General features: G+C 48.8%; 2 protein-coding genes across 5 annotated transcripts; one reads left to right on the top strand and one right to left on the bottom strand.

Annotated features, from left to right (window-relative positions):
• Positions 1–68: 68 nt before the first annotated feature.
• Positions 69–9,036, bottom strand: ttll4 (tubulin tyrosine ligase-like family, member 4). 4 transcript variants are annotated; one of them, XM_041068894.2, is made up of 21 exons: positions 8,899–9,036; positions 7,913–8,338; positions 7,213–7,486; positions 6,620–7,073; positions 6,322–6,424; positions 6,156–6,232; positions 5,990–6,047; positions 4,763–4,881; positions 4,508–4,618; positions 4,288–4,364; positions 3,994–4,188; positions 3,832–3,914; positions 3,495–3,746; positions 3,320–3,418; positions 3,081–3,215; positions 2,871–3,008; positions 2,694–2,790; positions 2,398–2,608; positions 2,218–2,285; positions 2,076–2,146; positions 69–1,995 (listed from the first exon to the last, which is right to left on the bottom strand). In XM_041068894.2, exons 3-21 carry the CDS (start codon positions 7,465–7,467, stop codon positions 1,791–1,793), a joined length of 2,808 nt encoding a protein of 935 aa, XP_040924828.1. In that variant the 5' UTR covers positions 7,468–7,486; positions 7,913–8,338; positions 8,899–9,036; the 3' UTR covers positions 69–1,790. The 4 variants fall into 4 exon arrangements, with proteins under 4 accessions (XP_040924828.1, XP_028993141.1, XP_028993142.1 ...); XM_029137308.3 differs by having other exon boundaries at positions 7,213–8,338; XM_029137309.3 differs by lacking the exon at positions 8,899–9,036 and adding an exon at positions 8,728–8,863 and having other exon boundaries at positions 7,213–8,338.
• Positions 9,013–14,776, top strand: si:ch211-67e16.11 (uncharacterized). The gene is made up of 8 exons (XM_029137629.3): positions 9,013–10,943; positions 11,073–11,345; positions 12,012–12,257; positions 12,349–12,519; positions 12,603–12,734; positions 12,874–13,040; positions 13,133–13,405; positions 13,481–14,776. Exons 1-8 carry the CDS (start codon positions 10,706–10,708, stop codon positions 13,655–13,657), a joined length of 1,677 nt encoding a protein of 558 aa, XP_028993462.1. The 5' UTR covers positions 9,013–10,705; the 3' UTR covers positions 13,658–14,776.
• Positions 14,777–22,539: the final 7,763 nt, after the last annotated feature.

Raw genomic sequence — 22,539 nt, 5'->3', positions numbered from 1 at the left:
GTTCATCACACCTGTCTATTAAATGATCAAACGCTTGAAGCTCACTGAGATAATGAGCCATCGTCAGACGTGTTCCACAAATAACTTTATTTTAGAAGGTGTCATCCTGAGCAGCAGTACAGCCCTTCACACAACCTTTACAAATGTCAGTTAGTAAAAAACACTTCAATGCAGTTATTTGAAACTATGGTACATAAACTAAATAACAATAAATAATAGCAGAGAACATGAGTAGAATCTAGTGAACGTGTCGGAGGAACAATATTTTTGGATTGAACATTCAGACATTTGTTGTTCTGAACTTTTTGTTAATGGTGTTTTACTTTAAAACAGTCAAAGCTTTAACGATTAATAGCCTAACTTCAACCAGGCTTCTGGTCAACCACAGCGCACAGTGACCCATGACCCAAACCCCTCTGACACCACCTTTGTGCTTTAAATTCAACATCAAACATTTGCGTGTTACTCGATTAGATTTTTTTTACTAATAAAAGTTGTGGTGAAAATAGAAAAGTCGGCTGCATACGGACTCTGCTCAGCAGGTCGGCACCAGTTAGTGAACGCCTGTAAATAAGGCCGTTTCTTACAGGAGCTTCCACTGTAGCAGACATAAGAGGCTTGAGTTTGAACACTCATCCAGTAAGACTGAGGTCATGAAGCAGAAACCGACTTTCTGTTGCCTGTCGGTTTGTAACTAACGATGTTTGTGCCAGCGCCAGCCTCGAGTAGTCTAAGGTTACATTCTTTAAAAGTGTCTTCACAATAGATGTAGATACATATATTTTCATTTGCCTGAGGAAATAATAAAAACTCTGGTTCCCTCGAAGAACAAACACGGAGTCCGGTTGCTCCTGTGTGCACAGTGTATCGGTACGTCATTGTGTCAAGTTTATTAATGAACACTGAAAAGGCTCAGATCCAACTTCTGCCACTGAACTTTTCAATTTGGCAACTTTCAATTATCTCATCTACAGCATGACTACGAGTAATTACGACAAAAGAAAATCCCTTTTGAAAACGTTGCATCAGATTTCTCTAATATCACGAGGTTCAACTACTCGAAACTTGAAGTACAGCATTGGTAGAATTCACTTTTCGCCTTCTAACATTCACGTCACTTCAAAGTCAAATCACCCTCACCCACAGAAAATAAAAAGGAGAATTGACACTTCAGAGCTTTTGGCGGACGCCTTGCTGTCAGCCTGTGACTGCGCTGGTGTGGCATGAGGCCAGCCCAGCAGCGTTTGGGAACGAGCCCTCGGAGGTGGTGTGGATTTCAAGCCTTTTGCTGGGTTGTAGAGTAAACAGGTTTTAGTGCAGCTGAGTCATAGTAATGGATGTAATGTCAGCTTGTTTTAGTTACGGTCTGTCTCCACAGTGAGGTTAAACTCTGCTCACAACAAAAACAAACTGAAAACACTGCACTGACAACCTGCCACCGCCTCGGAGGCAGGGCACTCATTTGCATATTTGTGCGTCCATACAATCGTAGCACAGAATTGACTCTGCCAGGTATTGAAGTAGCAGGAACATTATCCACATTTTCCATCTGTGTCAGCGCAGACGAGGCCACATATTATGTAATGAATCTAAAACTAAGAAAATATACTTATTGGATAAACAATTCCAAAAAGGTAAAGCAGACGGTTTGGTTCTTTAACTATACTGTTTTATACTCAGCACTAAAATCATCTATTGTCCAACAAGTGGTTTAAGAAACACTTTGTTTGTTAAGAAGGATTATCAGAGTTGTGCTAAAAAAGGAGCTAAATAAGACCCTGAGCTTCACGTCAAACCGGATCATTGTGGTGAGGCTGGTGGGCCGGCGAGCTCTGGCTGAGGCTGGGCTGAGGACTGGAACAGGCACTGCTGGTGGCACTGGATCCAGGACTGGGAGAAACAGGCAGACTGGAGACTGAAGCCAGCTCCCTGTCAGAACCGTGGGCGTCGTCGTCGTCGTCGTGAAGGGGCCGGTGCTGATGGCTGACCACCACCCTGAGAAACACAGCAGAATCATCAGCACATTCTTTCTTCACGTAGGTGTGTGAGCGTGGGCATGGGGCGTGTTTGCGTACCCGGATCTAGACGGGCTGCTGAGGTCTTGTCTGGGAGGCTCGGACTTGTGAACATGGCTACACTTGGACCACTAGACAGACGAAGCAGAAACATGAGACTCGTTATTTATGTCAGCATTTAAATTCATGCATGTTCGCTTACAATGTGGGCGGGGTCGCTGGTTCCTAGATGGATTCCTTCCTGACAAAGACTCCTCAGCAGACTGAGACCTACACAGAAGAGAATCAGTGAGAGATCAGTGAGATGCATCTAGTACTTCTACCTGTTCCTGTACCTGATCTGCAAACAAAATCCAACAAAAAAAGAAAGTGATTTGCGCACCCTTCGTCCTGCTGCTCCAGTATTTCTGCTCCCACTGATCCAGCAGGATGTTGAGGTATCGCGGACACTCGAAGAAGCGCTGGTAGCGAGAGGATGTTGCAGATGGAAAGATTCGCTCAAATTCTCCTCTGCGACTCAGCTCGTCTTCACTCTCTGCTAACACGCGAACGTCGTCTGGAGTCAGAACATCCAGAACGGTGCAGAGGAAGTCCTGATCAAACAGGGAAGCAGAAGCAGTGAGTACTAATAATTTAAGTTAATAATTACTCTTTTACGGTTTGTCTGAGTTACTCAACCTGCTCGGCGTAGCGCTGTGTGAGGTAAAAGGCCCGTTTGACTTTCTCATCTGGAGACAGATCTGGTTTGGACCTCTCCCTCTTCCCTCCAGACAGACTGACGCACACACACAGGCAGTGATTAACCAACAGCCCAATTCTGAGGATGCACCTCCGGATGCAGTACCTGCTCCTCACCTGCTGGTGGAGCTGGAGGTGCTGCTGCAAGGAGCGACCACGTCATCCTTTTGAGGAATATGAAAGCCAGCCAGGTTCAGGACATCTCTGATCATCTGACCCTTGATGGAAACATCCAGCGCTGTGTTGGAGTGAAGGCTGGAGCAGGGACAGCAGCAGTTACAAGGAGTAGATGAAAACCACTGTGTATTATTGTCTGCGTCTTGTTACCTGGGCGATATGTTGACCTCCAGGATCCAGGGTTTGAGGTTCTCGTCCAGCATGATGTCGAAGCCGAACAGCTCGTGGCAGCTGTAAGGACTGCGAACGTGCATCTTCAACAGACTGTTGACGTACGGCTCTGACCTGAAAACAACAAACAGGAGACACAAGTAGCTTTTTACTACTGGCCATTTTACAGACTTGTTGTGTAACATTTATTATTAGGAAGTAGTTACAGTAAAACTTACGCAATAATGGTTTTGATGACGATGTCTTTTATCTTCTCCCAAATCAGATTAGTGTTAATTCCTCTAGACCCAAGATACTGCCACAAGGCCTTCAACGCCCTGACCACACAGAACACGTTCTTTGATTCAAACTGACTCAGAATGGCTTCAAACTGAAACGGCTGCACTCCGTTACCATTTGTGGCCCTGGCAGGCCTTGTCGTCGCTGTTAGTCTGGTACTCGGAGTTCTTCTTGTTGACGCTGTAGTTGGTTAAGTGGATGAACTTGTTACTCAGAGTCTTCATAGAAGACGAATACTTGCAGCTGGCGAATCGGACCAGTCCGTCCGTGAAGATGTAAACCCTGAGCGGGTCGTAGGACGTCACGTAGACGTAGATCCGCAGGTCGAACTTGTTTCCACTGATGAGGTAGGGCTTGTGAAGGTATCTGCAAAACACACAGAACGCAAGAGTTACACCTCAACAACTACTAAGCACCAAGTCACATTTCCAACAGGCCACAGACGACTTACTTCTGGACCAGCAGAGGTCTCTTACGGGGCATCTGGCTCCATTTGTGGATGACTTGGATGCCTATTCCTCTGGCTGACGCAGGCTTTTAGAGATCGGGAGAAAGAGACTAAGTAAGAAACAAAGCTGTAAAGACACAGGCATCACTGAAGAGCAGCACATACAGGTTTGATGATCCATTTCTGCCTGGAGCCTCCGTCCTCCCACGCTTTACGAAGCAGCTTGATGTCCTGGGGAAGGATGAAGGTTCGAGGGAAAAAGTTAAACTCCCTCTTTCCGAAGCGGACCTGCATCTTGGACAGGTTCCTCCACAGCCGGTCTTTCCTGCCAATCTGAAACGTTCCTGGGAAATGGTTCAGCTGGAGTAAGAAACAGAAAGCACAAAGATGAGCCCATTTAAAAAAAGTCAAGCACTAATTTCTGAAGTGGAGTTTATTCTTGAGCCAACTGCTGCTCACCTTCTGATGCTCTCCGATGGCCTTGAAGCACAGAGATTTCATGTGGTGTCCCCAGCAGCCCAGCCAGTCATGGCTCTCTAAAAACAAACCAAGGGCACGTTAGCCTCTGGACCCGGCCTTAATATAAATGCACACATTCATCAGTATTTCCATCCACATCACTTATCATTTGTCTGTGATGTTGTATTATCTGAGTGGTTCAGACACTGACTTCACCTACTCTTAGTGACTTTGAAGTGGGACCTGCCGATGGTGTGTTTGACAACGTTTGGAGTGACTGTGCTCATCTTCCATTTTAACAGGCGCCGTTGTTCTGCAGGCAGCAGTTCAACTGCAGAACAGCCAACAAGAGAAGGTGCACACGATTATTGGCCTGCGTTTAAAGACAGGAACTAGAGCTGTCCCATAAGATGGATGGGGTTGGTGCTTCTCTGCCTGGCTCCTGGAAGCCTGGGCGTTTAGTTCGTCCCCTCACCTTTTTCATTGGCAGTGCTGAAGTAGAGCGTAGGTGGGATGAAAGGGAACAAACTGGGAACCAGTGCCGGTCGCTCTTCTCGATCATCTTCTGTCCCCACTGACATGGGCTCTTCAATACTGAGAAAATAAAATGGACAATGATAAAATCTAAACTTTATTTTGATTACATCTCAAAACCCATGTGTTGAGTTTTGAGATGCTTCTTACGTCACTGAATGTGATAAAGCACATCGTATCTACCTGCCTTGTAATCACAGCTTACAGCGTTTAAGCTGCCAACTACTGGGTCCATCTACTGTTACAGCCCAAAGAGCTCTTTAATATTAAACATGCTAATTACCATCTCACAACAGGATTAGAATGGAATGGTCAAGCTGCATTCATGTTCACAGACCAGATCACGCTCTAATTTGTAACACACACGAACGACAAGTAATGTGATGCCTGTGTGAAACTGGAGCCAGTGACATCATGAACTAAACAGAGAGACTCTTCCTGACATTGGCAGGATCACATACATGACTGTAGTTCATGTCAGTAACAGATGGACACAACTAAACTAAACAAATTAAGCTTAAACACTAAAAACCACAACCTCAAATACTATGAATGAAATGCAAACACTCACATGACGGTCATATAGGAAAGAAGAGCCGGCTAAAACGATGGATAAACACAGGATAACAGTTCCCTTCCAGCGCAGCTGTGACAGTGACAGCTACAACAGGCCAACGTTACCACTGCACCGTGCAGATATGAACCACAACATTCAGGAAGGACCGGGGTCTGTCAACCATCACAAACAAACAACAATAGCAGCCCCGATCCAGGATGTTTTAACAGAGATTCAGCCCCGAGTCGTTGGTGGGGACTTCTACTGTTGAGGCCGTCACACAGGACAACAATGGCACACACAACACAGCAGAGCTTTCCACCACGCTCTGTTGCATTCAGGCACCGTCAACAATGCAATGAGATGGAAAGAAACACCGGCAGGGTCTACACAATTTGGTGGGTTTATGTTTTACACCATTTTAGGAGCCAGAACAATAATCAGGTCTTAATGGAACATGAACCGCAGAAGATACACGTTGACGTACTTTAATTCACACTGAAGGAGAGAGAACATCAGCTGTCCTCCGAACACTTCAGATTAGTCACTATTTATGTTTTTCGTTATTGTACATTTGATATAAACTTTTAAAGTGCACATGTGGTCTTTTACCTAGAATGGAGAGAAGCTTTAGAGGAAGTGCCATCGATGGAGGAACAGTCAGACTCGTCTAAAGAAGACAGATGTTACAGTAACAAATAACAGTAAACACAATCCACTTCATTTACTTTTTCTATGACAAAGAACTGACTGCTCTACAGGTTTGTGTGCATCTCACCATCGTCACTATTTGCATTTTCCAGCTCATCAGGCAGCTCCTCCTCGGCTCCATCCACCTGCACAAGAGACTGTGGGCTGCAGACAGTAAAGGTTCTGTCAAAGACACTGATCGGGAGGAGAAAAACAAACTGCACGTATTGACTGCGAGAGAACCTGCTGCTCACCCTGACAGCTGACTCTCATCTGAGGCCGACGCCAAGGAAGCCTGTCCCTGCTTGGTGAGGTGGATGGCAGAGATCTGATTGGCCACGCAGCCCACCAGGCTTCCTGCAACACATCAAGGCTGTGTTTTAGTTAACATCATGTCTCATCAGTATCAGTTTCTTTTCGCTCTTCACACACACCAGTTTTAATAGAAACCATGTTAGCATCATCCAGACCCAAATGAACTGAAGCCGTATTGGCCACTTACCAACAGATTTTTTGTGTTTCTCAACATTGAGTGAGCAGTGAATCGAGTACCTGGGGTAACATGGTGCAGGGAGGGCTGCCGCTCCTCAGTGGTTGCGACAGCTGGCCTGGGATCAGATGAGGGTCTAGCAACTGAGGCGCTGACTCTTCTGCACATGGACACAGTGGTTCGTGGACGACGCTGACTTGACGTCCTCTTGTTTTCATTCAGTGACTTTTGAAGCTTTCCGTTGGCAGTTGTTAATTTTGCTGGAGAACTGCCGGTCACGATCAGCTGATTGCAACCAGACGTTATTGCTGTGCAGTCGTTGTATGTTGGACTAAAGTGTGAAGATGGTTTCGCCGAATGGCACCTCCTTGTACTGGCAGAACCTCTTTTAGCGCTTCTTCTGTCTAATGCTGAGCTATGAAGGCTGGAGGCATCCTTTCCTAACGCTGCCCCCTGGTGTCTGTGAAGAGTAAGGCATGTAGGAGGCACTGGTTGCAAAGGGAGTGCAGTCTCCACCTAAAGAGGAAGAAGAAAAGGAAGATGCAGAGGTGGAGGCGGCAGATGGACTTACATACTCAGTAAACAAGGTTGTTTTTTTTTAATTGCCATTTGTCTGTAAATAACGAACACACAGATGATTAACATTAATACTCACCACAGCATTATTTTGCAGCTGAGCAGGTTTCCCTTCGCTGAGAACGTCCTGATCACAATTTGACACATAAGGCTCCAATCCGAGCAACGCATCACCTCCTGCAGCCTGACCTCTTCTCGTCCCTGAACCATTTCTAGGTTGGGATGTTTGGAGCGACGCACATCTCTGCAGCTGGATATTAAACCCATCCTGACATTCTCTCATGGACATGGATGAGACGAGTTTGGTCTCTGTGAGGCTGTTCCCAGCCTGCATCAGTCCAGCTACCAGCACCCTGTTTGGGATTTGAAACCCTTTAAACGCTTGTGGCAGGGTTGGAGACCCGTCTGGCACTGCAGTGAATTGGCTCTGGGTGTTGATTTTACTTCCATCCCCGTTCTCCCATACAGAAAGCCCAGACAGAGCCACTGTTTGCCTCAAGGGAAAGGCAGCGGAGGCAACATTAGTGGGGAAGGATTTGGCCGGGTCCTGTCGCTTGGACAGCTCTAGGGGAGTCTGACTAAAAGGCACTTTATTAGCCTTAACTGTTTTGGCATATGCACTGACAGAAGCGGCAGGACGTTCAGCATCAGAACAAGCCTGGAGCGCCCCCCCACCCCACGGGGACGACTGATTAGTGGGCATGGCGCCAACACAGAATTACTAAAGGCCAACACACAGAGGCAGGGTAGGAATTAACAGTGGAAAAACCTGAGTCAACCTGATGTCCAGGAGGATCCTCTTCCTGGAACGATCTCCTGCCGTTTGTTTCCTACAGTGGTTCTTGGATAGATTCCGTCCTCTGAGACGTCAGCTCCAGCTGAACGGCGTTGAGCATGTTCTGTTTGCTGCAGTGGATTGATTACAAGTTCTTGGCCAGTCCTGAGTGGACGCACTCATACCTGCTGCCACAGACTCAGTGACAGTGCACACAAGATGCTGCTGCTGCTGCGGGGATGCAGGCGGCGGCACCTTCACCTGAAGCTCACACAAGTGGACGCACGAGCCTCTCTTTCCTGAGGTTCAGTGGTTCCCACGTCAACAGTCGCACTCAAGAGGTGGAAAGTGAAGAAGAGGCGACGTCCAGATGTTCAGAGCTGATGCAGATGTCAGGAGCAGCGGACCAGGCTCACACCACAGCAGCCACCTGGGGAAAAGGCAGAGTCCCCCGAATGCGCATCATTCATTCATTCATCGGGCATTTTACACACTGGTCAACAGCGAAGCTCACTCAAAGTCACAATCATTCTAATGATAAAAAGGCTCCAATAACCAGACAAACCGGAGCCTGTGGCCAAAAATCCAATCGTGTTTTGCTTCAAGTGTCGCTTAACTAGCTCGCTTTGCTACATCCCGACACACGCTCCTAAAAGTTAGCATCTAGCTTACAATTTGGGTTAGTTTCACGTGTCCCGCACGCCGCTCCACGTTTAACGAGCGAACGCTGGCGGACGAGCAGCGTCTTGTTCTTATCAAACGACAACGCGTCTGACTGCGTCTCTGAGACCATTCGGTTAGCGGAGTTAGCGAACTCACCGTTTAACGCCTTTTAACACACCGAGCGGAGCGTTTGTTTACCGCGGCACTGGCTAGTAGCGTTAGCTTAGCAACGACGACAAACACCAACTGTCAGGGCCGATGAATTCCTGCCTTGACAGTAATTATAAAGCGTTGCTGTCGGCTTAGACAAGACACATACGTACGTACCTAGCCAGTCACCCGCAGAGAGACCCGCTAGCATGATGTTTTCATTGCAGCGCGTAGATTGCAGTAACTACTGGAAACGTCCAAGTGATAGATCACGCACAAAGATCGTCTATTATTACGCCGACGTTCCGCGTCACATTAGAAGTCGAGTCTGGACGCGAGCTCCCCCAGGTGGTGAATACACGTCACTGCACCAGACGAGGGCGCTTCACTCTAAAGCCCAAACTTTCAAACGTTAATAACTATAAACAAGTCAGACAGTTTTACTGGTTATGAACACCGCTGCACTATGTGTACTAACCATTAATATTTAATGATATTTCGCTGTTTAATCTCTTCTGCCCTCTTGTGGTGCCGTAAAGAGCTGCAGCTTATTTGTAGAAAGTCGATGATACTGATGAGGAAACATTAAAAATGTCAGCATCACCTCACCAGATAAAAACGCTATAGTTTTTTCAGTCATGTCTGCTTCTGGTCATTCTGTTTCTCTTTTCTATGTGTTCTTCCCTCATCTCTCTCCATCTGCACTATTCCCTTTGCCTTTGCCCCTTTTTCTCCTGTTTGTCACCTCCTGCTTCTCTTTGTATCCCTTTTCCTCTGTAATGTTCTTAAATCCTAATTTATCCTCCTCCCATTCTTCAACATTCAAAGTTATTTTCCATCTCATTTTTTCCTGTCAAGCATCCTCTGATATTTTCATTGATCCCTTGTCCTTCATTTCTTTCCTCCGTCTTCACACGTTCTGTTTTTTTCTCCATTCTCTTCTCTGTCTTGTTTCCTCCCTTTTGACTTTTGACTTCCTCCACTTATGCATCTTTTTCTTTTGTCCTTTCATTTCCCTCATATGTCTCCTCTTTCTGGACTCTTCATATCTTCCTTTTTCACCCTGACATGCCCCAGCTTGCAGATACAGGAGGAGAGAAAGAGAGAGAGAGAGAGAGAGAGAGAGAGAGAGAGAGAGAGAGAGAGAGAGAGAAACAGATAAAGAGAGCAGGGAGCAGACTGAAGCTGAGCAGTAAGAAGGTGGAGCAGCAGGAGCGCTTGTGTCTTCTGAGCTTTAGACGATTTGGTCTCAAATCAGTGAGAGTTGGTATTCTGGAGGACAAACTGGGCGTCTCGGAAGAAAGAAGAACCAGAAACAGGATCTGTCCACTGCTTCGGTTGCCAGGACCAACTTGTCTTACTCCGTCCAAAGCAGCACACAGAGACTGAAGCTGCTCCAGCTCAAATGGATGAATCAGACTGAAAGAGAAAAAGGAGGGAGGCAAAAAGTCATCTAGTATCTACTGCAGAACTCTGATTCCAGGTCTCTGGGAACGCTGGGATGTGACGAAGTTTGGAATAAAGAAGACACAAGAATAAAAGGAAAGGCTTTTATTGTGGATTCACTACAAGAGGATGTTGGTGTGTGTTAAATCCAAGCAAATACAAAGGAAAGAAGAAATAACAGAAAGAGACATAAAGGTTAAAGGAGAGTAGCAGCTTCTCTTATTGCTTTATTAAAAAGGAAGAATTCCAAGAAAAGGAAAAAAAACAATAAAAATATCATTCAGACAGGAAAGAAGTCAAAGAAGTCTAAACCAGATCCAGCAACAAAGGTTTGAAAAGTCAAATCAAAAGAAATAAAAATCATAAAAAAAAGAAAAACCTAAAAAGAAAATCTGAAAAAAGAGACGATAACTAAATTAAAGCAGATTCAAAAAAGGAACGTCAGAAGGAACAAAGTGGAAAAGCGAGAACCAGGAGGAATCACAGCGGCAAAAACCCAAAGGATTTTAATCTTGCATCGAAGCGCCGGCGTGTGAGGATGCGGCTGCTGGTTCTCCTCGCGGCTCCTCTCTCCGTGCTCCTCCTGCACACGGCGGCCGTGGCCCCCATGGCCCGGCTGGAGCGCTGGGTCCGCTCCGGCCTCCAGGCGCTGCACTGGGACCAGCTGGAGCGGTGCCTCCGCAGGGGGTCCCAGTCGGAGGCCGAGTGCCGGCGTCTCGCCCACCTGCCGGCGGCGGCCGTGGCCGTGTACGTGTCGGAGCCTCCGGCTGCTGCAGGTAGGGGGTCGTCCCGGTCGCCATGGCAACCACGTAGGGATGCTACACTGTCATTAATTACTATCTAGGCTGTAATCCAGTCACCGGCTCCTTTGACTCTGGCACGGCCTCACGCCGCTCCCGTTTCAGGCGCGGCAGACAAGGTCCTGGCCATCCTGCCCGACTCGTCCGGGGGGGCGCCGGCCTCCAAGCCGAGGGGGGGCTTCAGCCTCGGCCAGCTCAGCAACGCAGGTGACGGCCCCCACCGGCACCAGCAGCCGCCCCCCGACTCCACGGCCCACGACGCCGTGCTGGTGCTGGACCCCAGTCCGGGGGAGAACTTTGGCCACCCGCTGGTCCTGTTCTACGTGGACGTGAACGTGACCAAGAAGAGGTGCTCCCACCTGGACGGCATCTACCTGGGTGAGTGGGGCTCCGCTTACAGCGCGCGGGCTGAGGCAGCACTTCTCATCACACCTGAGCTGCGGACGCACGCGCTCGTCTGCAAGGCCAACACATTTTTTGTTGACCGTTGCTTTTTCTGTGGGACGGTTGCTTTTAAAAATAGGCTAAAGTTACGTCAAGAGCCAATTTCTACATATTCAGTTAAAAAGTTAGACCCAGGTTCGAATTAGCACAACTATAAATATAAAGTGAGTCTTTGTAACAGGGTTAAACAGCTCCACTGTGGATAAATGGCTAAAAGCCAGAGTAGCACAAGTGTTTCCAAAGTGCTTCACTGATGCAGATTTGGTCTAAGGGGACAGGAAGTGAATGTATTCTGTGATACCCGGGTTTAAGTGCTAGCGGCTGAGCCCCTGCTGTGAGGGAGGTTAGGGCCTCATGTTGAGGTGAATTTGGCCCAATGCACACCTTTCAATTATTAATAGCCGAGCACTGAGCCCCCTGCTGTGTCCACGAGATGGATTTGGATCCGTGTCTTTTAGAGTCAAACTTTCTTTAAACCCCTTTTAACCTTGAGCAGCAAACAGACAGAGAGCAGAGGGAGGTTCGCTGAGGTTAGCATGGATTCAAGGCTAGCAAACACATTAGCATCGTCTCACGCTAGCTCCGCCGCCGCGTCTGCAGGTGAGGAGTGTCTGACGCTGGCCCTGAAGGGCCGCTGTCAGAACCAGCTGAAGCGCCGGCAGGCCGCGCCAGAGAGGCTTCTGGGTAACGGGCGCTCGGCGGTGGGGGCGCTGCGCGGAGGCCCGGGGGCCGGCGGAGGCAGCCGCCTGGTGGAGCGCGCCATCGGAGGACTCTGCGAGGTCAACTTCCTTCCCCTGGTGGTTGGCGTCGCCGACGGCAACGGCACCCAGAGACTGCGATGCGTGGGTACGTCTCATTTGCGCCTCACAGAGGTCGTCCACTGGGGCCCCCGAGCAGCTCCACCCGGGCCTTCACCCTGTTCTCCCGCCTCCCTCAGACCACGCGGAGTTCGCGGCGTGTCCCCGGCCGCTGGCGCTCGGCGCCCCCGCGCCGCCCGTCTCCAGCTGCGAGCTGAACAAGAACACCAGGCGCTGCCACCAGCAGCCGCTGGCCACGCACCTCTCCTGCCGCCTCTACCAGACGTGCGACCACGCCGTGCTGCTCTCAGGTAGGACACGCCCACGCTTACCCACGGTGCACCGCGCCCGCTCGCTAGCTCGCTAGCTCGCTCACGCTCGCTGCCGTGTGCAGGGGGCTGGCAGCAGCAGATCACCTTCCAGCGCCACCTCCAGAACCTGCAGAGGTTTTACCGGATGCTCCGCAGCAACGGCTTCCACAAGGACCACATCAAGACCTTCTTTGCCAGCAGCGGACAGCTTCCTGGTAGGACAGACCATACAGTAGGAGGATGTCCTACACACTTTACTGTCCCTGAACACCACACGCTGATGCTAAGTACTTACTGTTGGTTGTCATCATTAAAAGCAGCCACAGGGCTCACTAACCAATCATGACCCCGCAGACGACCTGGAGGGCGTGCACTCGGCGACGGAGAAGGCCGTGATCCGGAACCACGTGTCGTACGTCTGCAGGAAGCAGCACTGCGCCGACACGCTGGTTCTGTACCTGAACTCCCCCACCCGCACCGACGGCACCATGCTGCTGTGGGACGCCAACCTCAACGGCATCGTAAGTACCAGCGAGTAACGGCGCGCGCTCCGCGTGTGTCCGACCGCGACCCGACCCGGCCCGGCCCGACCCGTTTTCCTCTCTGACTCCAGGCGGACCTGAAGGAGCGCTACTCGGTCAACGAGCTGCTGGCGGACCTGGCCGGCTGCAGGGCCACGCGGGTTCTGCTCTTTGTGGACCAGAGCTACAGCGGCGTTCTGTCCAAGAGGCTGCGCGGCTCCCAGAAGCACCTCAACGTGGTCCTGATCCAGGGCCAGACGCGGCAGACCCACAGCCACCAGAACCAGAGGTCGAGCCCAGGCTGGGAGGACAGCGGCTGGTCCCTGATCGGCCCTGGCACCTGCCTGCTGGACCACCTGGGGAAGGTAACCTGTGACTTTGGGCTCCATGCTTTCACCCAGTCCGTCTCCTAACCCGTCCTGCTGTGTGGGTGTCATCAGGGCCCGGGGACGAGCCGCGTACCAGAACCCTGGGCCGGCCTGATGAACGTGACGCTGGCCGGCGCCCCCTGCAACGTCACGCCGCCGCTGACTGACGGGGAGATGCGGCGGGAGTACCAGGGCTGCCAGAACCTGCCGACCGCGCTGTGGCACCAGAAGCACCGGAGGAACAACTGAGCGGGCGAGCGACACCGGCTGCCTGGGGGAGAGAGAGAGACACACACACACACAGACACGCAAGCGCTCGCTTTGCACAGCGGCTCGTAGCTTAGGACTTTAGTTTCAGTTTGCTAGGTGGACACCAGTGTGTGCTCTCTGTCCTGTCTCTGAACTCCGACCGTAACCATGGCGATGACAGCTGGTCCCAACGGGAGCGTCCTCAGCAGCATCTGAGCAGCGTGTGTGTTTGTGTTTGTGAGTTCAGCAAGAGGACATCCTCTCTCTGAGACCATTGCTAGCTCACACTTGGGTGTGTGTGTGTGTGTGTGTGTGTGTGTGTGTGTGTGTGTGTGTGTGTGTGTGTGTGTGTGTGTGTGTGTGTGTTGGTCACATCTCCAGGGCACTTTAACATTTCAGATCCAATCATCTGCTTCTATTTTTATCTTCATATCATTCATGTTTTCCTCCTTCCTCGTCCTCTACTTGACCGTTCTCCTCCACCTTTCTCCATCACGCCTCCTCCCTCCTTCTGCTTATTAGTCTTGTATCATCTGCTTTTTACTTTTACAATCTTGCACTTTTCTTCCTTTTGTGCTTTTTGCTCCCACTTTCCCCAGTATCTTATTAACTAATTGTAAAGCAGTAGAAGTGAATCACGTTCAAACTGTTGAGTGACTACGACTCGTATGTGTGTTTGCCAAGCGTCTAGTCTTAGTGTTTGCTGTATTTGAGCCGTGCTGCGGAGGAGGTGAAGCTGCAGACGCAGGGACGGAGACAGAGAGCGGCTGCTCGACGCCATGATCAAGGCACGAAGCGCGGACGCCCTCACCGCTGCTCCGATGGCACGGAGCACGCGTGTGCTCCGTCACATGACGCACGCCTCCAACATGTCCTGCTCCGTGCGGGTCCTCCTCACAGTCACCGCAGTCACGCTCCCTCGCTTCCTGCCGCGTGTCGCACCGCGTTCCTTGTTCGTTCAATTCAAGAGACGATTCGGACCAGAACCAACAGGTTGACGTGCATAGTCACCGTTTTGTGTATGGATCTGTGAATACCAGATGTAAAGTAGCTGAAACGCCTCCGGCTGCATGCAGCAAGTCACAAAGTGTAGTCAATAAAGTAGCTTGAGAAAACGGGTACATGTGATTCATTTGTGTGTTTGACTGTGGGCCTCACACCTGAACTGGTTTATGTGGGTCGGGATCGATGGTGCTCACAATGAACGAGTGTTTCATGCATCTTGGGTCAAAATACAGAAAAACCTGGTTCAGAGGCTTTCATGGCTAATGAGACTGACTCACTGAAAGCCTGCTTCCATCCGTCTCTTTCTCTCTTCGACCCTCAGGCGGTCAAGATAGTTTTACTCCAAAGAGTCACCTTTGACATGAGCACTTTGAGTCAGTCTGCCGTGTTTTTACCAAAACATCCTCAGTAACACAAGCACAATCACCAGCAACAGAAGCTCAAACTTGCTGATGCTAATGGGGCTAGCCTCACATTTGACATGTAGATAGGCGTAAACCATAGAGCGGGTGCGTTTGGCTTCAGAGTCTGATCCTGCAGCTCCTCGTGCATCCACATCCAAGTGCAGGCACTAATTAATTAGCAGCGACATTAAAAACGCAAAGGAACAAAGAGGCGGCGGCAGAGACGAGGCAGCAGACGTCGAGTGGCACTAGAGCTACTTTAAGAACAAAGTTGAGCCATCTGAAAAAACCCTCCAACTTTACTATGAATTAGTAAAACCACAAGTCTGTTACTGTCTAGACTGCCAGACGGAAAGCGAGAGAGTGGGGTCAGAAATAGAGGTTCAGAGAGTGAGGAGGAAAAACAGAACAGGTTGAAGGAGACACGAATGGAGACGACTGAGGTGAAAAAGATGTAACTGAGCAGCAGCAGTTCGTCTGCAGTGATGACACGGACCTTAAACGAGGGCTTTAACCTGTTGTCGAGGTGTGAAGCACAGACGGAGGACAAACGCATCTAAATTGGATTTGCTTTGTTTCCACGTGTAGGCAGCGCTTCGTCATTAGTGCACAGCTCACAGAGCAGGTTAAGAGCAGGAGCCCGGGGACAGGATGAGGCCTCTTCCTGCTTCGGCTCCTCACTCCCACACTCTGTGGCAGAAGTCATGAGCAACCTGACACCGGAGGTTAATGGGTCTGTCCAGTGTTTACATCACAGTGTCAATCAAAGGATCAGAGCCGGGTCCAATGTGGCGCTGCCTGCAGGGGTCCAACACTCTGTGTCTGTGGGCATCGCTGAGTGTGTGAGGCAGGAAGGATCCAGCTCCTATATCAAAGAAAGGATCTCACACACACACACACACACACACACACACACACACACACACACACACACACACACACGCACACACACACACACACACACACACACACGCACACACACGCACACACACACACACACACACCAGCAGGTGAAGGATCCATCAGCCTCTGGGCCTCAGACTGACACCTGAGGCTCACACACAGGTTTTGATCTACAGATAACAAATTAGCAAACACTGTACGCTCACTGAGGCGTGACACAGTCAGTGACTGGGCTCTGTCACTGCTAAGATGGTAATAATATCACTGGTAATAACGAGGGGGGGGGGGGGTTCATAGTGATGTTTCATTGTCAGATTCACCAGGCTCCAGGTCGAAGGAAGATGGAGGCATGTGGTAGGGAACGGGTGGTTGCGGGTGTGGGTGTGTGTGTGTGTGTGTGAGTGGGGGGGGGGGGGGGTATTGGTATTGTGCGGTTAGATGTTAAATATGTTCAGCTGTCTCGTAAAAGTGAAATACACATTCATTCCCCAGTAATCACTAACAGAACACATCAGCCCTTAGTTTCCTTCATACATGTGCAACCAAGCACGCACACACACACACACACACACACACACACAGCTGAGATGTGATTATGGTTTGTAGAACTCTGCTTGAACCTGTCTGTGAATTATTAAAGTTAATATTTATGACCACTCTCTGATGAGGAGAATCTGATTAAAGGCGCACTCCCTGATCTAAGCGGCTCCCAGTGATGGAGAATCACAGGACACTTTCTTCCCACATGCACAGGTGCCTGTTTCTGGCCTCCATCTATCTGAACACAGGAGGAGGTGTCGCCGCGCTGCTCTGCAGTTATTACGTGCATTTGCAGCAGAGAGCTAATGTCCCTGAACCAGTCAAAGTCACTTTAAGCCTCTGCAGAACCACTGCTCTGCTTTAATGTTATCAAGGCTATCTTGGGACGGCCACCTTCAATATTTGATAGAAGGCCCCGGTCACAGGTAGGATTGTCTGTCCCCAGAGGCTGCACGCGTCCGAGGCAGGAAGTGCAGGGTATTTAGTTCATGTCCTGGTTTTAAGGTGAGGCTCAGAGCGAGAGGAGGCTCGGCTGCAGAATCAAGCGTCATCACGCTGCTTCGTGGCTTTTAAAGACCAGGTGTGCGCTTCCTTCTACCGTGGTAGAGACAGCGTCTATATATAGACCTGCCGCTTTACGTTCACACCGTGCAGCAAAGGGCGCGTTCTCTCCATCCAATAACAGACGTAGATTAAAGAGACGCGACCTTGTCTGTTGTCACGATGAGTCGAGGACCAGCTCTGATCCAGAATCCGGACTCCATCTGTTGCTGCTATTGAAAGATGCTGTGGGATCAACTGAGACAGGTCGTCAGCGTCACAGTAATAGAATGACATCAGACAATTCATTATAGAGGAATCAAGCAAATGATCTCTGTGAGTCTGGTTGGGGGATTTATGTCTAGAAGGATAATAATAATTCAAAGATGAAGGTACAATAGCAGGTGCTCGTAGATGCAGGATGTTTGCACAGATACAAACGTGTCACGATTTAAATATGAGCCGTGGAACAGGAGTGATGAGCCGGGGCCCAGATGAGCCCGGGTCCGGATGAGCCCGGGTCCGGATGAGCCCGGGTCCGGATGAGCCCGGGTCCGGTTGAGCCCGGGTCCGGATGAGCCCGGGTCCAGAGCTGCAGCTTTTCAGGTCTCCTCCAGCGTCACTCGGCTGATCAGACCTGCTTCCTGCTTTTGTGGACCTGTCATCAGGCATCACCTCATCTCCTCCAATCAGCTTTTCATCTTATCTCTCCATCCCCGTCTTTGTGTCTGCTCTAATCCTGCTTGGCTTTCAGCACATCCAACGCCTCCTTTCATCTCTTTCCTCCCATTTGGTTCTTCTTCTGCCGCTACTGTAGCCACTGTAACCACTGTAACCACAGTAACCACTGTAGCCACTGTATCCACTGTAGCCACTGTAACCACTGTAACCACAGTAACCACTGTAGCCACTGTATCCACTGTAGCCACTGTAACCACTGTAGCCACTATAACCACTGTATCCACTGTAGCCACCTTATCAACTGTAGCTACTGTAACCACTGTAACCACTGTAGCCACTGTGACCACCTTATCAACTGTAGCTACTGTAGCCACTGTATCCACCGTAACCACTGTATCCACTGTATCCTGTCTATATCATGGATGGACGCCTGAACTGTGAAGCAACTGTTTGCTCTTAACGGCTCCACTCATGGTTTGAGGTCTGGCTTCTTATTCCATCTCCCGTCACACATACACACTCAGCATCGGCATCAATGTTGCATGGCTGGAGTCGTCCTATGCTATATAATGCACGCTGCCCCAGGTCACAGACAGTACAGGGCCTGAACTTATTTCTGTTCATGTCCCTCATCGCCTCTCTCTCCTCTGAGGCTTTAATGCATCTGTCTTTAAGGAAAAAAAGTGTCCGTCTTCTTTCTTCCACACATCTCAAATGTTACAAATAAAAGCATGGATGTCATTGAACTTTTTGCCTTTTAGTGATAAAAAAGCTGAGGTCACGCTGTTTGGACGATGCCTCCAAAGTCCAGGTTGACCTGGGTGCTTTAAGCAGGTATCTGAAATCTCCAGCAACAAACCTGGGTGTGAGACTGGACCGAGCTAAAACTGGATGCACAGTTCAGTTGTTATGTTGGACCAAGACAGAGGTCACTACAGCTGGTCCAAAACGCTGCTGCCTGGATTCTAACTGGTACAAAAAAGCCAGAGCATATTGCTCCAACCTTGGCGTCGCTTCATTGGTCCTGGTGTATTTAAGTCCAGAGGTGACCAAGCTTTTTCAGCGGCTTATCTGTATTTTCTTATCTGTATTTTTATTATTTCATTCGGTTTTTAACATTTATTTTGTCTGTTCCTTTAAATATCTTGTTTAGTGTTTGTCTATATTCAGCACTTTGTTGATTTTAAGGTTCTTTATAAATAACGCTGATTGATTAATAATAAATGAGTTTGTTCAGGCTGCAGTAAAGTAATAACTGTGATTTTTACAGTTCTCTTATTTCCACCAGCAGCGTTGGAATAATGTCCTTCACGCTCACACTGAGTCACATCTGTTGTCACATCATAAATATCATGTTTATAATGATAGAGAGCTGATCAAAGGGACCGAGCCATGAATCCCAGACTTTTAGCCTGACTTCATCTCTTTACCTCACTGTTCAAAGGGCTCCATTACGCTTCAGAGTCCACGTCACACATCTGTACCAGTCACACTGCGTTCCCAGGCGCCGTCTTCATGAATCTGTCCTCAAATCATTTCGTCTAATTCAAGTTCCATTTCCTGCACCAGCTCGCTTTGGCTGCCAATCACTCGCTTCCCGCTAATTTGATCTTTACTTTTTGCTTTTGTTATTAAGTCCAGTCAAGAACAACACAGCATCTGTTAGTGATAGAGACGAGCCGACGGAGCTGTGACACCCCGGGTTATAAAAGACACAGATGGAGAGAAAAGAGAAAAGATGGAGAGAAAATGGAGATGAAAGATGAAGAGAAAAGAGAAAAGGAGGATCGTCGCGGAACGAGGACGCGGTTCCATGTAGATGAGCTGATCTACGTGTGTTGGAAACGCCTGGAAAACCTGGATGGACAAATGTCCGTGCTCTGTCTCTGTCTACAGATTATTCCCTCATTAAATTGACCTGTGTTAATCTACACACCAACACTCACCTTACAGCTGATTTAAAGGCCCAGGATGTGTCAGAGTCTCTGTGAGCCAACAAACAGAACGACGTGTAACAGAACAACAAAGTCTGACAAACGGAGCTGTGATGAACTGAAACTGGCTCCTCAGAGCGGCTGAGTCACACTAATCAGGAACCTGCCGTCGGCTTTTATTCGCTTTACTTTTGCAACTCGTCGGAGCGTCACCACATGTGGCTGCCATACGCCGGGTACAGGACCGCTGGGCCGGTCCAAAGCCGGGATCTGACAGCTGAGCTGGGCCCAAACTGCTGCTAAGTGAAGAATCTGCTGCGTTTTTGCCTCCCAGTCCACACATGTATGTCTGCAGCGGCCAACAGTGCTTCTATGAAGCTGTGAGAGTAATATATATAGACAGATGGAGAAGATCTAACAATCAAGCAACAAGCAGAACTCTCAGCTGGAACATATGGACAGGATCAGTGATAAAAATTCCTAAAGGCATTAAACACTCAAAGGTGAAAGGGTTTGATGTCAAAAAGCAAAACTCTGAAGATGAAATGAGAGACACTGGGATCAGACTGAATCCCACAGATCCTCTACGTGGATCAGTGTCGTGACTCTGGAGGAGAAGCTGTGATCGACACATTCCAGCATCATGATCTGAGTTGATGTCCTGAAGATGAGGCTGAAGGCCTGATAGTGACGCGCACCACTATTATGGAGCTCAGCCTGGAAAGAACGGAGGGTTTTAATGGAGTGACAAGAGTCAACATGTGAAACAGATGTTGTGTAAAAACCGCTGGCATCAAACTTCCTCCCCACACGTTTGTCTCTCGCTCGGAACCGAAGGTGAGACTTTACGGCCGTGTTTCCTTCCTCTGATTCACTGAGCGTGAGCGGATCTCCACCGCGTTTAATGCCGTCTTTCGGGCCAGATCCTCATTTACACTTTTTCCACTGCAAATAACCTGCAGCAGCGGCTGTGGGTCAGCGCTTTCATTCCCGGCGCCATCGTCCTGGGATGAAACACGGAACCTCAGGCGTTTGTGGCTCTCTCACCTCTAGAGTTTATGTTCTTACATAAAGCCTCATGTGCTGCACAGAACCCGGCTGGCTCGTGTCCTGCGTTTTTTCCTCAGCATCAGGTGGGTTCTCGTTTACAGCTTCCTCTGGATATGATCATTATATACACGTGTGCTTTTTTCCTGGCATTTAGTAAAACTATTGAAACCACACACTGAGCTTAAATAAAATACATATAAATCCTTCATGAAGCGCATGTTGCTGAGCCTGTGGTGAGACTTTACAGGGGTCAGTAGTTCTTTGTGGCGCTTTGGGGCTTGTAATGTTTGGAAACAAAACCTTAACACCACCTGCCTGTTTTAATGTGGTGATAAAATTTAATAGGGGTGATGATAGATGGGCATCAATGCATCAAAGTGTTTGAAGCTCAAAGAATGAATGAAAAAGAAACTAAATGGCCAAATCAGCTTAAATAGGACAAATGTCTTTTACTGGCTTTAGCAAATCCACTCATTGACGAGTTCAGGTCCGGACTTGGTGCTGGTTGACGTGACATCAGAATGAGTCCTTCAGCTGACGAGGCCGAATGAGGAACGGTCTGAGGCCAGATCAGCAGAATAGCACGTGTTGATTAGACCTCCTCCTGCTGAGCGGTCTTCATAGTCATCAGGACCGAGCAGGTGGGCTCGGTCACTTTACAGCACAAAGCCGTAAAGTGCTTTGTGCTGTTTGGCTTTTATTAAGGACTTTGGCCAATGATAAACAAAGTTACTTCAACTACAATAAATGCTCTATCTTTACACACACATCTGGTGTCTGGACCCGCCGCTGAATTATTCAGGAACCTTTTACTATGATTTATTCACAGTGTGACTGGAGCTCACACACGCAGCCCAGCTGTGAGACAGGAGGGAAAGTGGAAGTCAAGGTGCATGAGGCGAAGGCTGGAGAAGCGGAAGGAGCGAGAAGAGAGATGACGAGGACGAGGTTGTTAGAATCAGAGTACATTCATCTCATTAGCTCAGTCCTGCCTCGCTATTAAAAACCCTGAACACAAGGCTAATGCGCTACTATCATCGACCTTTGCGGTTCCTCCTTCCTCCCAGGCCTCCTCCTCCTAAACTCCCCTCGTCTGCAGCTTCCCAAGCCAAAGAAAAGAGCGGCTGTGTTTTTAAGGTGCTCTAATGCTTTTGTCTGCATTCATGTGGCTGTTTACCATATCAAGGGCCTGTGGATGTAGGAGCCTTTAGTGAAACGGTCGCAGGACGCCTTTTCCCACCAACACACACACACACACACACACACACACACACACACACACACACACACACACACACACACACACACACACACACACACACAGTGTTTGGACAGAGTTGCACACAAAGTCTCTCACAAACACTTGTTGACCTCCTAATCTCTTGACCTCTGACTGTGTTTTCAAGCAGACACCATTTATATTCACAATCCATAATTATTATATTTCATTTGGCATTTTTCTGTTTAAGACATAACAAAACAATAACTGCTTCTTGAAGCAGTAAAATTAAAAAATTGAGTAAAATTAATAATAATACCCCAAAGCACAGATAGTTTGAACGTAGCCCTAACGCTTCATATATTTATGACAAATACATGTAAAAAAAACTTCTAGAATTTAGTTTTGATCATAAATGATTTTCTCAACCAACCTAAAATTACTTCATCAGCACTTGGCCAGTTTCAAGTGTGAATATGAGTTTTGTGTTTGCAGCAGCCTAGTGGATTGTCCTTGACATTGACTCCAGGGGTTGACCTTTGACCCTGTTTGCAGGGTCAACAAAGCTTCAGGGACTAGTTGTGTTTGGTGACGAGGTGCAAAAAC

Source organism: Betta splendens, chromosome 21 (genome assembly GCF_900634795.4).
Source record: "Betta splendens chromosome 21, fBetSpl5.4, whole genome shotgun sequence".
Classification (NCBI taxonomy): Eukaryota; Metazoa; Chordata; class Actinopteri; order Anabantiformes; family Osphronemidae; genus Betta; species Betta splendens.
The sequence above is the reverse complement of the archived record's forward strand: the minus strand, read 5'-3'. Positions and strand labels throughout refer to the sequence as shown.